This window comes from Tyto alba, unplaced genomic scaffold (genome assembly GCF_018691265.1).
Source record: "Tyto alba isolate M040663 unplaced genomic scaffold, T.alba_DEE_v4.0 Super-Scaffold_21, whole genome shotgun sequence".
Taxonomy (NCBI): domain Eukaryota; kingdom Metazoa; phylum Chordata; class Aves; order Strigiformes; family Tytonidae; genus Tyto; species Tyto alba.
Window position 1 is genome coordinate 3,182,722 of NW_024881295.1, and position 17,899 is coordinate 3,200,620.

The window sequence follows — 17,899 nt, forward strand, 5'->3', positions numbered from 1 at the left end:
TGCATTTTATTTGTGAGGTATTTATAAAAACAATGGTTGTTTTCCCAGTCTAGGTCTTTAACACAATTCTCATCTGTACCACCACCTGCTATAAGGTTTTGGCTAAGTTCTTCAAGTGTGAGTAGTTATTTTAGGTATCCATTCTGGTATGTTGTGTGTTCAGATATTTTGTGCACAGTGGTTTCAGGAGATCAGATACCTTCACGTTTCAAGGTTCTCAGGTTTTCATGCTGAATATGGATGTGGCATTCTTGGTCTGCATAGCTCCTTGTTTTTCTAGTGAGTGCTAATCTAATTTTCAAAAGTAAAAAAAAAAAAAAATCTTATAAAAACTAGAAAGCTTCCACTTCTGCCTCATATAATCAGTTGTTGTTTTTCCTATCCCTTGGTTTACAGCATTTTTTCAGCTGTCCACTGGAAAATGTAAGATAAGAGACTTCCTTACAGATTTTAAAATCTTTACTTTAAAGTTTTTATTTTAGTTCTTAGTCTTACTTGCTATGTACCTACTCGGTTTCTAAAAATCTTTAAAACATCATTAGCACTACCTCTTTAACAAGCCAGACCCTACTTGATACTGCTGAGTATGCTTTCAGTTTTTTCATGAGGTTTTGTATGTGAAAGACTTTCATATCTGCACAGTCTTACTCAGGTGAACTGAGTAGTGCAAAGCTCAACTGTTCTTTCCACGACTGCGCTAAGGAGATTTGCAACATTGCTTCACTGATAGCTGACATATTGTGATTATGATTGTTCCTATATTGACCACCATTACATAGCAGTTTTTTTCTATGATTTCAAATAAAAAAGGAACTATTTAAACTGCAGTATCAATATGTTCAATATTATATAACTTGAAAGGCATACAGCTGTTTCTAGCTATCATATTGTTAAAGTAATGCTCTCATCTATTTCAAAAGGCAGTAGAGGGTGCTGCAGATACATCTTAGCCATAAATCTCACTTAAGTTTAAATGTTAGCACAAGCTTTCCCACAGACAAGCACAGCCCATCAAGAATCATTTAGAACAAGCTAAGAAAACAAGCCCTGACTCAAATGTGCTGTTATTCATCATTCACCTATCAATAATAATGCCCTACTGCAGTGATCCACTTTAAAAGTTGCCAAATCATTTGAGAGAATGCAGGAACTGCCACAACAAATGGGACCAGCAGTACTTATAATCCAGAATCCTGTCTCCACCACCAGTCAGACACAGGTAACACAGAGGAAGTGTCCTCTATTTTTCACCGAGAAGCAGACATTAACATCACTGTGTCAATTTGGCAGGCATCTTTTTAGCATAACACCCTCAGGACACAAGACACAAAACTCAAAATTTTTTTGTACCTGTCAAGAAAGAGTATACTGTGGATACCAAATGTGCTAAATCTGCTAGCTATTGTTTATCTCACCTGTGCAAATAGCCTGATTTTACTAAGAACAACAAATTAGTCCAAGAGTAACGGACAGTGCATTTGCATTAACTTCAGTGAGTGCACGATCTCTTTCTGGGTGAACATGGAGATATGTGCATTCATAAAAAGCAGATGGATGTCATAAAAAAGAATTTACAATAATGCAGTAGACTCACTGAACATTTCTGTTTCAGGATCTTCAATACCGAATAGCCAGATAAATCCGTGTCATTCAAATGTCTTATCTGCTCAATGCACACGTATTTTTAATGCTGACAGGATTGTCAATGATACACCACTGCTCTTCAGATATGTTAAAAGCAATTATTCTCACTAAGGATTACAAACAAAAAGCATAGTCTTATTATTTTCATGTAACAAATTATTGATCACAAGGAAACTTACCTAGGAATGTCACTCTCAATGGTTATACATCCATAAAGAAATACAATAATCCCGACTACTGAAGATGGAATGAGGAATTCTGTATATAAACCCAGCCATGCAAAATAAAGTCCTATCTTTTCTCCAAAATACTTTCTGAAAAAGAAGGGAGGGGGAAAAAAAAAAAAAAAAAAACAAAAAACATGTGTCAAGGGTATAATTTTCTAATGTGTTTTACAGCTTCTTAACAATTGCTGAAATTAAAATACTTATTGTCAGACATGGATGAAAACCCTGAGTATCTTGAAGTCAGTATCACCAAATGAAGGGGGTGATTTGGGCAGTTTGGGGTTCTCCATTCTGGTAAATTAAAGACAGTCCTGTATCATCATAATACATAATATCTGCTCAGGGAAGATTGCGGTTTTGCATCTCTTAAATTAAGTTAGTGAAATATCCCTCACTTCCATCAAGAGTAGAATAATTTCAACCAAGAGTAGCATAAAACGTTGGAAAGGATTTGGCTTCTCAGAAGAGTATCTAGATATGCTATTATTCTTTGCCTCTATAGTGCTCCTGGATTCAACTGGTGAGAGTTATGGAAACGAGATCTATGGGAACATACTGACAACACCCTCTGATATTTTAAAAGACCAGTAATCTTGAATTGCTGCTAAAGAAGGAAGGTTTACTTGCACATTTGGCACTGGCTTTCCAGAAAGAATAAGTATTTTTAACAAATTAGCAGTCTCTAAACAGCTGGTTTGAAAAAACAGTTCCTGCTCTGAGGAACAGTTCACTGCAATTATTGATAAATATGTGCTAGTACTCAGCCCAACATCTTCATGAATCACATTGCAAGAAGTAAATTAAACAAAGCTGAAACTCACTGATCATCATTCCAAAGTACAGTTAGGAGTGATTACAAATATTGCAAAACACCAAGAGCTTCAGAGGGCTCAAGAACTCAACATCACTAAAATGAGACTAAATTTAGATAAAAAACAACAGAGTTAGAAATATTCCATGAGCCAGAGAATATGATGGAGGAATGTTGGACAGAAAGCAGCTATACAGAGATCACCCAGGGCATGGCATGGCATTTGAATTAGTGAGACATACATTCACACTGTGGTGGCAGAAAGAACAAAAAAAATTTTGAGATAACATGTCTAATAAAAGAAATATAAGACTTGCTCCTCATAAAGGCTGAGCATAATCCCACTTTGAGATCGACTCTGAATTCACACACACTAGGAAAGTTTTACAGTAGCTTAGCACCCCCAGTTTAAATTATTCCTAATGCAAATAGTTAAATGAGATATTTGGAGGCCTAGCGTTTCTTTTAACAGACATAATTCTATGCTGACAGAATTTAATGACAAACCTCCGTGTCTGTAGAGTTGACTCAAGTCCCTTCAGCAGCATAAGAAAAACTGAAATTTTCTAATCCAGAAGCTAGGTGTCAGGGCCAGGCTGCTCTTGCCACAGGACAGACAGGGGCAGGAGTGCAACTAAGGCAGAGAGCCATGGGACAGCGAGACAAGCCTCCACAGTCATTTCCAGCTCAGATGAAAAGAGTAAGGGTAGCAACAGTGTTTGGGTTTTTTTTTATTACTACAGTTCCTTCTGTTGTTCTCACACCATCACAGCTGCAGCTAACTTCACATTCCTTGGCTCTCACATAGGAAAGCGGGCAGTGCGGTCATGCTTATTTCAGTGTTGCCTTACAGGAGTGCCTATATTTGCTTAAGATTAACCGACCTCACTTATCCTTTAGGAAGGGTACATGCAGTCATGAAAGGGAAAACAGAACAAAAGCACTTTAAGGCGATACACAGACAAAGTTATCTTCAGTATAAGGGGATGCCATAACTTGGAGAACCAGCCCAAAAGTGAGTGAAATTTCAGGAATCTTCTGGGAAAGGGGTACAGCCCCTACACCTGACATTTGCAAGGCTATCATAAGCAACAGACTGTGTGAAGTATCAAATAACACAAGTGGAATCATGATAGACTGACTCAAATGACAATAACTTAATTAGCTGTGTAATTCTCTTTTGTTTCAGAAAGACAACTTGCACGAGTCAGAATGGGAATACTATTGGCAGTAACCAGTCTTTAAACAATATATATCAACTTAGTAACTCTACACTCACAGCACAGCATAGTTTTAAAGCACCTTGGGAAAACAGATTATCCCATTTGCACAGAATATAAGAAAATATGATTTTATTATATGATAAAGTATGAATTTATGAAATGAAAAACATAAATATTTATGTTGCAAATATAATCTGAATACTGTGGGACTACTCTGTAACCTCACACATGCCAGGTAATTTTGGAGGTAATTTTTAGGAGGTAGTTTTTCTTTATTTTCACATTCGGGAGATTTTAATTTTTTTTTTTTTTTTTTTTTTTTTAATATACAGTGAGGCAGGAAATACTTGATTAAAATACAGAAATAATCATTTGGCTTAAAATTTTCTTCAAGCCTCCTGTGTGAGTCAACATACGTCAGCAATGGCATTGGAGCAGCACAGGACAGAGGGAGACTCAGTTCGCTCTCAGGTTTCCTCACATTTTGGAAGTGACACACCTTTCTTTTGACAGTAAGGCAAACATCACTGAACACATCCTAACAACATGGAACAAGAAGGAGGAGAGGGGGATTATTCTGATTATTTGTCTTCTTACTACTTCTTTATTTGTAGAGTTGGACGACATGCATAGCTAGTGCAGTGCTCCAAATAGGTCAAAGCAGACATAAAAAAGAGTTCACGAGCTGAGCTGTTCTAAACTGTCTATTGTTTTGACAAAGGGCTACAAATTAACACAGAAAGTATTCAAATCCCAGAAGCATTAGAGCAAAGAGCAGCTGACAAGGGTCAATGAAGTTGAAGCTTATGGTTCATGAGGCTTCCTCTAGAAAATGTAAGCCTTCCAGTGATAAATGCAATCTGTAACCTATAAAGCAAAGGGCTGCTATTTGCATCCATGCCAAGAGAGAGTGCGAAGAACTCAACAATGTCCTGGCAGTACAGAAAAAAGTATTTGCCAAGAAGAAAACTGCACAGTGTTCTGTGGCTTAACTGTTTTGAAAAAGAAAAATAATTAAGATTGCTGTGCCCAAGCTCAGTCCACCAACGTTCCAGAAAGTGAGACAATCTAAGGAGAAGTAATGGCAGTGCTTGGAAGCATGATGACAAATTTAAATCTGAGTTTATCAAGCTAGAAAAACACGGGACATGGACATGTTTCTTCCTTTTTTAACATGTCCCAAGAACTGTTCTCCCATTGATCTGAGTAGGAGTCAAGCCTCTGCAAATACCTGTGGCCATCTGTGACAACATCTACTGCATCCACAGCTGGATTCAGTGATTTTCAGCTCAGACCTGAAGAATACCATGAGGTGGGTGTCTTTCTAGCACCCCACTAAAATCTCTTAAGAAAGACACACCGGCATAGTCTTACAAGGTTTGAAAGCATTCCACCCCTACTCAAGTCAACAGTTTCATGCTCACAGATTGCAATGCTATTTCACTTTGAAGGCAGGATAAGTTTTCTCAAGTGTAGACATACTAGCCCCTCTATATTTTCATACTAAAAGGAAAAAAATTAGAATGACTGTAGTAAATGAAGAGGAAAAAAAAAAAATGTTTTCTTCGAGGATAGAGTAAGATGCACATCAAGAAAAGGAATTTTTGCAAGTTTTTGTATATTTACAAGAACTTGGCATCTTCTTTCATTTATATTGCAATAAAATCAGTCTTTATTATACTCAAAGAATTTCTCATGCTTTATGCTGGCATAGAAAAAGAGGAGAGTTGAGAGTTTTACCATACCTCAGTAGCTAACTCACATCCAGTTCACATATATCCAGAAAAAGCTAAGCACTAATTCTTTCTAAAGTACGCTTATGGATGGACCACTGCAGTGCCACAAAAAAACCTATGTCCTCTGCACTGCATGAGCTTTATTTCCATATTAGTTGTATTCTAATGTAGAGAAATAGCCCTTTATATACTCATATGCAATGAGGACAGGCAATTCTAAACCAAAACAAGGGGCAAATGGCTTTGATAATGAATGTGTAGTGCTCCTACCAGAAGCAGCAGCCAAGAAATTTATTCTGTGCATTGTCACTGTACAAGCTGAAATTTTGTGCCTTTCACTCTGGAAGACTTTTTGAATGCTGGTAAAAAGGCTATCTGCCACAAGCACTAAGTTCTCTTGACTAAAAAACATGTCTTTAAGGAAAGATTTGGCCAAATCACCCATAACTCCTTCAAACAACAAAAGTTTCACTTCAAGCGAATAATCAGAAACATCATTAAAAAAGAAAAACCACCACCACCACCTGTAGAAATTGTATTCTCTCTCATGGCAGAATTAGAAGTATTGAGAAGGACACAGTGAAAATGTTTATTCAGTTCCCTCTGCTTCACTCATATAACACTTGAACCAGACATCTGCAATGCTCTTCTGTCTGTCTGGTTGCCAAACCAACATCAAAAAGAATAACTGATAATTAAACTCTATGCTTGCACGTTGGTCACAGTGCTTCCGTGCCAAGTTGTGTAATTTATAAATAGACTGAGATGTGGGGAGGCGGGGAGAAAGAAAGAAAGCAGAAAAAAAAACCCTGTTTTTGACACTGTGAAAACAAGTGTGGGATACCTGGAATGTGAATAAAGCATGTGGTGCATGACACATGCTGGAAAGAACTCTGGAGTTGTTCAGGAACAAAGTTAAAAAAGCGAGGAAAAGACTCTGTGGACACTGAGTCACCTAACTGGGAAATCTGTTTAAAACTCTTCAGTTTTTTAATTTCCATACCCTATTCTAGGCCAGCTGTTATTTCATGTTTGCCACAATTCATTCCATCACCCCTATGGTGGAGGAATAACTTTTCTGCAATGGTTTCTATGCAAAAAATAAATGGATTTACAGCTATTTATTGGGTAGGTTTTCCCCTGTGCAAATGGTCAGAGAAGTCACGTGTATTACTTATGCCTTCAAATTAAACCTTTTCCCACAGATTGTGGACAAAATTCTGGTGTTTCTACTATCAGGAGAAAGGACAAGCAGTCCTCTCAAAGTATAGCTTCATATCAGAACACCTCTGCTACCAAAGCTAGTTTAAAAACTTCCTTTCCATTCCCAGATTCTAGCCCAGGTGTGTATTTCTTTCCTGACTCACAGCAAGCCAGTTCACAGTGTAGGCCTATGAACAGCTGTGACAGACCAGTGGAGAGAATGGCAACCTGTTACAGAGGGTCAGGAGCACAACTAATTCCTTCAGGGGGCTTTGTCACCAGAAGAAAATCTACCGTTAAACCAAAGGTAAAACAATGACTACCCTTACAAACATAGAACTAACTTCTAGTTCATATTAAGTTCCAAACAAATTAGATTTTTCCCTGTTTCTGAGATAATAGTTCCCAGCAAATTGAAGTTTCCATCTCAAAACTGTAGGCTTCTTTCAGAAAGACTGTTGACGTACAGAGAAAATCTGAGCCACTGTAACAGAACCAGGAACAGGACATGACATCTCTGTATATACCGCCATTTCACTCCAAGTAGAGTTGCCTATATTCAAACTTTTCTGGATTTGTCATTTTTCCTCCACTTGAAAATTTTCTCAGGGCAAGATTCAAGCATTTATTACAACCATCTGGAACACCTGGGTGGAATTACTGCTCAGCAGCATCACTGAGGCTGCTGTGCATCCAGAGATCCTAGAGATTTCTACCATGTTTGTGCCTGACAGCATATATGCGCATATTCTGTCCAGACAGTCCTAAGAAGAAACATATCAGTGCTAAATCGAAATATATAGAGAGTGCACCAAATGGAGCAATATGGAAGCCAAGAAAGGCTCCTGGCAGAAGAGAACCCCCCTTGGAATAATTTGCCAAGAGACTGAAAAGCTTTTTTTATTAAAATTTTAAGAGGAGAAGAAAAAACAACTACAGAATCTCAGCTAAGATGAGTCTGAGTCAGGGAAAAAAAAAAGAAAAAAAAAGTCCATTAGAAAAGCTAACTAGTTCTGCATACAGAAAACAAAGAAAGGAGCCTCTGTCCTAGGTAAGACCACATGATTTTTCCCTAAATTGGAGATAAAGATCAAGACTGTCCGGTAGAGAGTGATTATAAGGGTGTTTGTGAAAACGGTTGATAATCCTGTGCAAGAAACCTAAGTCAAAACCCAAATGCTGAAATCTAGCTCTAATGTTGATGTTTGTGTTCACATCTGCAAATGTCCCTCATTCACTTTGGAATATTTGACACCAAATCAGTAAGACCTGGAAATGAGTTCAGAGCAACAGCCAGGCTTTTGATTTCTATAAAAGACTTCATTCCCTGTGTATTTTCTCTATCAAGTAATGCACTGAGTCATCTGCAGTGCTTCTGACTAAGAGAATTCACCAACAACCAGAAGAGAAACTACGAATCTGACCCTTTTTGCCTGAAGGTAGATGCCACAAGAGCCATTTAATCAAGCTTTTTAAGTTAAAGTTCTTGTTTGAAAACATTAGTTAATAAATACTTGTTCTGTTCTCCATTGGTACCTGAAGTCTGGAACCAAACCTGCCTAAATTACAGATTATAACAGTCACAGATATCTTTTCTTCCAAGGCACTGTGAACACAGGACTTGTGGTCCATTCTAGGATAAAAAACCACTCTCAAGATATTGCAACTCCTTAGAAAACAGAGATTTTGAAATTCACCTAGGTGTAGAACTATGTTTTCCCCTGGTATCCTGGGTCTTAAGAAATAAGTATTGTTCAATACAGTAACAGGGGAGTGTTTAGGGAGACAGTGATGTGTGTGGAGGAAGGGAATATTCAAGTTCTCAATTTCTAATGTATTCAGAAACCTAGGAAAAATATCTAGAATAAAAAACACAGAATAGCAAAATATCAAACCTTACCCCATAAAGGAATAAAACCAGGACAAGCTACTCACTGAGATTCATAGATTCACAAACCTTATAACTTCAATTCCAAGAAATTGTCAGAACAAAACTGAGATGGCATAGTCTGTGATGATGGATTCTAAACCAAAAAAAAGCCTTTTCTTACTGACTGTAATACAAAGAACAATAGACACATAATAAGTAGACACGTAATTTGACTGAGACAGAAATTAAGGCTGACTACCTACCAACTGTATAATGAAGCAACATGATGCTGGCTAGTCAGAAGAACTGTAACTGCATTCTCCTCTCCGTTATGGGAGAATACAAAGCTTCAGTGCTTCTACAGAACATTTTATTGATTTGTGCATGGTCTTTGTAAAGTGTCCATATCCCCATGGTTAGAGACCTTTTAACAGAGAGCTAGACACAAAGAGAATGTGATTTGCAGGAACATAAAAATAATAATATCCTCAAACAGAGAACTTTAGGTGCAATAGCAGTCCTTAACCTTATATAGTGTTTGAGAGTATTAAGTGCCTGATTACATTATTCTGTTGACATCTGGATTTGCCAGTCATGTTCTTTGCCTACAAAAGTTCTATGTGTCCCTGAGACTGCCGTAGCCACAGCACAGCTTACTAGAGACATTTTCAACAGGAGTAGTAATGCAGTGCTTGTCTCATCACTTCTAAGAACTCTTGCATAAGATAGCATAGGTACACTCAACATCTCTCTTTAGCTTACTTTATTCTCTAGCATACTTTAGTATGCAAAAATGTCAGTAACCCTCCAAACCTGGCAAATTAAAAATCCACAACAGGTAGCCTGGCTACCTGAGGCTGAGTCAATACTAATGTAAGTCAACAGAGGTTACCTATGAGGAAGGAAGTAGAGTTTCACTTCATAAACACCTCAGAACACTAAGTGACATTCTGTGTGAGAAACAAATAATTCTTTCGGTTATATATATATCATTTTCTCTCATAATAAACTCTACAAGCTCCTACAAATAAAGAGTAAACTAATTAATCTGATACAGTGAATCAGCCTTTCTTTTAGACTTGCAGGGATGTTACCTAGTCGTCTTATTATTATTTTTTTAACATCTACTATGACTTGCTTTTCTGGCTTTTCTTTAATTGTAAATGAGATGTTTGCCCAAGTTTTTATCTTGAACAAATGCGAGGTCACTGATATTTTATCACTTTCAGTTTTCACAAGATAATTTGCATTATTTTCATCATATAGGTTAACTGAGTTTAAAGCTGAAATACTGACTTTTCATAAATAGATTTGATTTACAATAACTAATATTTAATGAAAGATTTCTTGCCTTTCAAATTAATAGAGCTAAGCCTTACTACAGAGTCTGAATTAATGTATTTGATTTAGTAAGTACTTGTAAGTACTTGTACTGAAGTGTTACTACTGTCAGATACACACCATCTAGTGGCTAACAAACAGATATATAATTTCCAATAAAAGACAAGTATAATAAATTCTTTTTTAGTCACAGTATTCCTGCACACCTTGAAATAGCAAGGCTTGACTTTTGTTATTTTGAGACAGTAAGAGAATTACAGAACTTTCTGGTTTAATCTAAATTTAAACTGCTAGTCCTCAAGATCCCTGAGACTGTGACAAATAGAAAGGCAAACAAGATACATTCCAATGCATCCTGCAAGTTAAATGCATGCAAATGTTTCTGGTTTAATATCTTTCAGGCCATCAGGAATTCCAGGTCCCAGATATTGTGGGGAAGGTTGAAGCAAGGAAGTTGTAGACTTGGTGGAAGAGGATCAGGTCAGGGAATAGTTAAGCAAACTGGACATAAGTCCATGGGCCCTGATGGGATGCACCCACAAGTGCCGAGGGAACTGGCAGATGTCGTTGCAAAGCCACTTTCAATAATCTTTGATCAATTAATGCAACTGGGAGAAGTGCCCAAAGACTGGAGGAAGACAAATGTCACCCCCATATTCAAGAAGGGCAAGGAGGATGACCTAGGGAACTACAGGCCAATCTACTTCACCTCAATCCCAGGGGAGATGATGGAGCAGCTAATGATGGAAACCATTTTCAGGCATGTTAAAGATGCCCTTTATCAATAGGTATACCTTTAAACCAGCTGACAAAGGTTGGTCTTAATCCCTGGTCAATACTCAAGGAGTCAGAAAGGGACCTCCTCTCACCCTAGCATACCATAGCCAGAACTTTCTAAAAGATTAAGATGTCAAGAGCAGCTTTACAGGAAAGAAAAGGCAGAACTGTAACCACCCAAAAGCAGCAACTGTTTTCTACACCCTGCAGTTCCCAGCCGTACACACGTCTAGCTACCCACAAATATTTGTATGCATGTATATAAACATGCAGGACTTTCCCATTTGTTTCCAAATGGGGCCTCTGGATTTTGCTTCTCCAGTTTAAAAGAACAAACTTTAATTTCCTATCAGAATATACCAATATCATCTACAAAGATATCTGTTGGATTAGGACCTGTCATTCAAGTCCTTTAAGAAATTGAAGTTTCTGGCTGTGAAGTTTAGGCATCATACAGTGATCATGGAACTTAGCCTGAGACAGTTCTGCACACAGATAAAATTGAACTCTCAATGACTACAAAACTACACAATCCAAGGGGGAAGCTGCGCAGCAACAACTTCAGTCTTCAGAGCCCTGGCTCAGCATAAATCCTGATATAGATGTGCACATCCTTTCCTGGATCTAGCTTTTGAAAATCCCACCAAAGGCGTGAGGAATCTGGATTGTAATGATGATCATAGTGACCTGAAGCCTGATGATTATGTTTATCAGAAAGCAGGGATCTGGCTTTCCTCACCAGTGCGATACAAGCCTACCAGTTTAAAATTCCATCTCTCACACAAACACCAATAAATAAGACCAAGCTCTTGCCAAAACAGATACAGAACCACTTCCTACAGGACTGGCAAAGTCTATGAATTGCAGAGCTGTAAGTAAATCATCTCACTTCAGCCACAGGCCTGTATCCAGCAGAACAATTCAATACAAATTCTTCAATGATTTATGCACTATGAGCAAAATCCTTTGCTTTGCAATAAACACAAACTGGAGCACTCATGTAAGCACTGTGACAAGAAGTTCCAGGGGTGGAGGGGAAACTCACTAAATTGCAGATGAGAAATGCTGTTCTGCATCAAGCATCTAATATGTAGTCCATGTAATTCATGTATGACATGATGCAAAAGTCAATTCATAAATAAACTGGGGTCATGAGGGGTAATGAGATCACATAGACACTGGAAAGGGAAAATAATTATAATGATGGAGAGAGCGTTCCTTTCTCAACATCTAGGACTCTGCTCTAGGGTCCCACTTGCTTCTGGCTCCCTCCAAGAAGCTCTCCACTGTAAAAACTGGCACAAAGGACAACATCAAGGTTGAATGGACGCTGGCATGGCACTTCCCACTATACCTAGTGCTTTAATTATGATGATCAGTAAGTTGAACGTACCCTATGTTGGGCATGAATCTTTGTTGTAGAGTTCCTTGGAACTATAAGAAGATGTTGGACTCAAAGTGCAAAAGGATTATAGTGAGAAGATATGTTCAGATTACTGCCTCAGGCACATTCTCAGCAAACGTTTGGAAAGCAGCTAGATGGACTACTGCCAAAGGTACTGGTAGAGCTCATGGGCATTTTTCTACTTATTGCTATGTTTGTTCAACTACTGCACTTTCCCAGGCTTAAAGCTGTTTTATTTTTTTCCTAATAAAGAATTCCTTGCATATAGATTCAGCATCTTTGGGAAAGTTAAAGAGATGCCTGCTAGAGACAGTCATGGAAGAATTGCATACTGTTCCCATATTTCTGTATGGGAACTGAGTCATTTAGTTATTTACCAGAAAGAACTGTTTTTTCACTGTCATTACCCACCTGTCATAAGGGGCCCCTCTCCAGGATCCTATGAATCGGTGTCACCTCAGAAGAATACTACACAAATTCACCAGGCTAAGGGGGAAAGCACAATACTCTAAACACACTGGTCACTAATATCCAAAAAGAAAGCAAGCTTCCTCTTCTCTCAGAGGGAACCCCCTAAAAATGAGTACCCCACTGGCACACAATGAAGAAAAGGGGCTATAAAAGAAAAGAGGCAGTGGGTAATCCTGAAACATACTTGCTTTCCACTGAAAAAGCATTTCTGTTAAATAAGGAATCAAACTCTCTGGTAGAGAAAAGCTCCTCAATGTATTGGTGTATAGACCCCATGCTGTAAGTGATGTCTTTCTCAGAAGATAGTATATAACCACTTGACATAGTAGCTGCTTCAGCAGAGAGAAACGTTTGTAACATAACTATTCTCCATGCATTAGGAACTGGGTATTACCTTGCACATCTACCATGGTGGAGTTATCTTCTTTCTCTGCAGGCTTATGGAAGCTGGTGATAGCCATGTGAGCTTTGCAGTAGGAGGGTGCAAAGGGACCTCACTGCTCTCAGTCTGCTGTCTGTGTATGGGAGGCAGCCCTCACTGTTCCCTGTTTTGAAACCTGTCTTTCAGAAAAGATACAGGTATTTGCTGCAAATCTGGGAAGTTTGAGACTGACATACTGGGTCAGCCAGCCCACCACAGAGTGGTGGCATATATATATATATATATATGTCTCCCAAAATATTAGTCTAGACTGCTTAGGCTTAGCTCTGAGGCAAGCATTACAGAGAGTTGTTTAATCCTTGTGAGATAACCACATATTACAAGATTGTTTTCTGCCAAAGTGGTTACATTGCATAAGAAATTAAAGATCAGACATTTGGTTAGGTTAATTCGCAATAATAACAGGAGAGTGACAGCAAAACAAAGGAATTAAAACATACAGGAGAACCTTCACTTTGATGATCAATAACACCTAAGTTAGCATAAACAATAATTGAACAACATTTGAGGTACCTCTGGAATTAGGGAGGGCACTGCAGACCTTTGTTTTCAAGTTCTTAGAGTTCTAGACAATATGCAAGGACAAATGTTCTCTCTCAAGAGATGAAGGTGTGGCTACAAAACACAGTGCTGAAAGAAGCAGTGATTTGCTAATGCATTAGGCAGAATAGATGGCCACAGTTAGGGAAATGCTGTACCAGAAATTATCTTAACTGCACTTTTGCAAAAGAAGAAACACTTATCTCTAAAGACAACAAAAGCACCATTTCATCAGAACTCCCTTTTTCTTATTTTATTGCTCCTTTAAAACTACCTTACCCTAAGTAGAGTAAGCAGATATACCTTGTGTGTGTGTGTGTGTGTGTGGTGAAGATTGATGAAAGAAGAAAAATACAAAAAGGTAAACCAGCAATAACACTTTTGCAGACTGATTGCTTACATTGAATGTTGCATTACACAGGCCCCAAGACACTGAAAGTGAAGGCAACAGTATCCAGAGCCGAGACAATCAAAGTTCAGAACATCATAGGTCTGTCATTGCTTTAAAAACTGCCAGGAAGAGAAAGCTGCAGGCTGCTGTGCTTTAGGAATATAGAATTCAAATGCAGGAACAGGGGGGAGCTGGTGACTGTTCAGTCAAGGGCAGATTCAACACGGGCGCACCGCAATGAAGGTCCAGAATTCTTTACACATGAAGTTGAAACAATGTTCCATAGCAAAGAAAAACATAGTTAGAAATAGGAAAGAGGAAATATATTATGCAGACATTCTGAGCAACAGAAACTCCCAAGTTTTGATTTACATACTACACACTACAAATAATATTTTGGTTAACACCCTTTTCCACCTACTCTTGCGAAAAGAGTTATTGTCTCCCCAGTTTTAGGTTTTGCAGCAGGATAAGCATATATAGGTATTGGAGCTTTGAAAGTCATCATGGTATAGGTAATGTTGCCTGTTAGTTACTAAGAAGTTAGGTGAAGAAAATAGAAAAGAAAACGTGAAAAATAAGACAGGTTAGAAGCAGCTGATGAGCTGGGACCTTTTAGAAGTAGTAATATTAAAATAAGCTCCACCACAATTAAAAATGAGCTAGCTCTGCTTGGCTTCCCTAGGGTGATAACAAGATATAAAAAGGGGACCTATCCTCTATGATGTTGGTCCCCTATCCAGAATTTCACTTCATTAATGGGTTCCCATCTGCAGATGCTTCAAGATGTCCATTAAGAAGATAACTCTCTAGTTTTCCCGGAGTCAGGCAAGCTTTTGTCTCAGAAGGATAACCACCTCTTTCTGATATCAGTAATGTTAGCATACCCACTTCACTCTTATTTAGTTCTAAGTGATAAAGGTTGCATTCAGTCAGAAATATAATTTATTATAAATTCTATTGTACTTCTTAGACTTGATATATATTTTCTTGAATTGCTATAACTCATTAGAGGTGCACTGTTAAAAGAACAGACAATGGCTGCAAGTTATACCAAGTAAAATTTTGTCTGAACAGAAGGAAAAATTTCTTCCCCATGAGAGTGGTGCAGTAATGGAAAGTGTGTCCAGAGAATCTGCATGATCTCCATCCTCCGAGATTTCAAAACTCATGAGCAATTTGATCTGGCTTTCAAGCCAGCCCTTCTTTGAGCAGAGGGTAGGTCTTAGGACAACCTATTAATTCTAGAATCACACTGTTAAAAATTTGATTAAGATACTGTAACATTTATTTAAAAAATCATAAAACCTCTTTTCTTTATGCAAGTTCATAAAACTCGTAAAGAGTGTCCTCCCTGTCTCTGGATCGACAGTGGTATTATCCCTTAGAAACTAACAAATGCATTAACTGCAAAAATTGCTAAAAAATGGGTTTGAACTCATCTTCACTTGAGAAAAATTATTATCAAAATAGAAAAAAATCACTGGACCACAGATTTTTTTTTTATAGCACTTCTTATATTACATTACAAGGACTGGAAGTACTGTTGATAAGTGTATTTCTATAAGAAAGCTACACTAGAGAAACTCCCCTCTAGGAAAATCAATATTTAAATTAGGATGCCGAAAATGTATATTATAACAGACAAACCTCTAGAGCCCTGCACATCCTAGAACTGTAGCTTTCATTCTCTACTTGTTAAGAAATCACTCATGCCTCCTTCCAAGTCTAAGGGTGATTGAAAGAGGCAGTATACTGTTTTCTGTACTTCCACCCTAAGATATCTGTTAGAAAATAATTCATAATTTCCCCTCAAAAAATGTTTAGCATTTTCTTCATGTGAGTTGAAAAAAGACGTATATGAAAGGTAAAAATTTAATTCATATGGTTATATTTAGACATGCATATGATTTTAAAAATAAAACACTGCATTAACCAGGCTTTGTTTTAAGCAATGTTATTTAATATCTGGATGTGCACTGAGAGATGTGGTGTTATGAACTTTTACAAATTATCCCTCAATTCACAGTGTACTATCTGCATGATCACACTATATATTTCCTTAAGGTATTTAACTGAAATTGTCTTGTTCTAGAATAGAAATATGTAACACCCACCATGTTCTCATTTGGTGAGTCTCCTCACTCACAACTGCTTTTATTAATTTACAAAAAAAAAAAAAAAAAAGCTTTTCCCTATAATCCAAAGAGGTACATAAAGCCAGAGCAGAATATTTTTCCAGATCAAGACACAGGCATGAATGGAACTGTCAGCAAATATCGCAATGGTCCTTTATTTATTTTTATGTTATAAAGTGCTTGAGAATATTCTAAGACTGATTATGCAGTTAATATTCCCTCAGGATGTCAGACCTTAGAAGAGACCTCAGAGAATCCCTGGTCTGTGACAAGAGTGAGCATAGCAAATATGTTGTTCCTACCTTTGGTGTACAATCACTTGGAAATTGTCCACAACTGTATGGCCAGAAGCTAGGTACTAAGGCTCCAGGAATGATTTATAATAACTCTACAGTGCTATATTTAGTCTTAAGCATAGGCACTTCAGTTAAAGAATGACTTTGAATTTGCATTCTTGCTGAATAAAGGTGAAACAGTAATAGTTCAAAAGATTTACATTGCAAATCGTATTAAAAATTAGACTAAAATATCTAATTAATTGGGGGATGTGAATATTATTTAAGGAACATACTTCAACAGAGTTAATGCATTTGAAAACATCAGTCAGAACAGGCTTTGAGTATAAATGCTGCTGCTTCTGTCCATCAAAGCCTGAATATAAACCTGTTAAGATACACAGTGCTCCTATAATCACAAAAGAAGTCAAGTATAATCTAATACATCTAAGGAAGAAGGATCACCATAAATTATCAAAATCCATGAAATGTGGCTGATGTTTGCCAAGGGAATAGTCATCCACATTGACACTGAGCTCAAATGCCTCCTACGGTGTAGAAGTGCAAAAACCTATTTCAGATGCAGAAATAAACAGGGTAGTAATTCTTCAGGTGTGTATATACTATCAAGAAAATAAAAACCACATTTATTTTAGTGGTAACAGTCAAACTTGCAGTGAAGCAAAGTATAGAGGATAAATAAAAGAAAAATAATCTCTGAGAACAAAAAATCAATTGCACATGTCCGGTCATTTTTTTTCTTTCTCACAGAAGTTTAAACCTCAGAATTTCTATGAAATCATATCAGACCAGTGAGACATTACAATGGAGATAGCAAAATACAAATGAAGATGGAGTGTAAACAGATGTACCTCTATTTTTGATTCAGCTGAGTTGCCAGGTCTGGTAAAACTTGAGTATTCCTCTAGCCAGTCACAGTTTAACTTAACATGTGTAACATTTACTAACAATATACCAGGCATTGTAATATTGTTCTGAATTTACCTATTCCATACAGTAGCCAGGTCTGGAATACCTGGTATTCAAAAAGCACATAAATCCTGCACAAAAACATTAAGGCAAAAAAGACTAAATTTCAAAGCTTTGCAGAACCTTAGTAAGATTTGATTGTCTCACTATCATTTGCCAGTTTGAAACATCTTGCTCCCAATAAAGAACGGCTCTGCTCATGTCACAGGTGAGTGGTTAAGTCTTTGAAAAACTATAAGCAGTATTCCAACTTTAACTCAAAATACAACAGATATATTTTACAAAGATTATTCATTATCCATATTACTGACACCAGATTTTGCAGGTAATCACATAAGGGCAGATCATATAATAAAAACTAATTGGAGTTTGATTATAAGAAAGATAAATGCTAACTAATGTCATCTTTCTTATG

General features: G+C 37.4%; 1 protein-coding gene across 1 annotated transcript in view; it reads right to left on the reverse strand.

Annotated features, from left to right (window-relative positions):
- ANO2 (anoctamin 2) overlaps positions 1-17,899 on the reverse strand; it is a 193,628-nt gene that overhangs the window by 118,168 nt on the left and 57,561 nt on the right. The window contains exon 11 of the mRNA XM_032995065.2: positions 1,824-1,958. Coding sequence (XP_032850956.2) covers positions 1,824-1,958 — 135 coding nt within the window. The remainder of the gene's footprint in view (positions 1-1,823; positions 1,959-17,899) is intronic.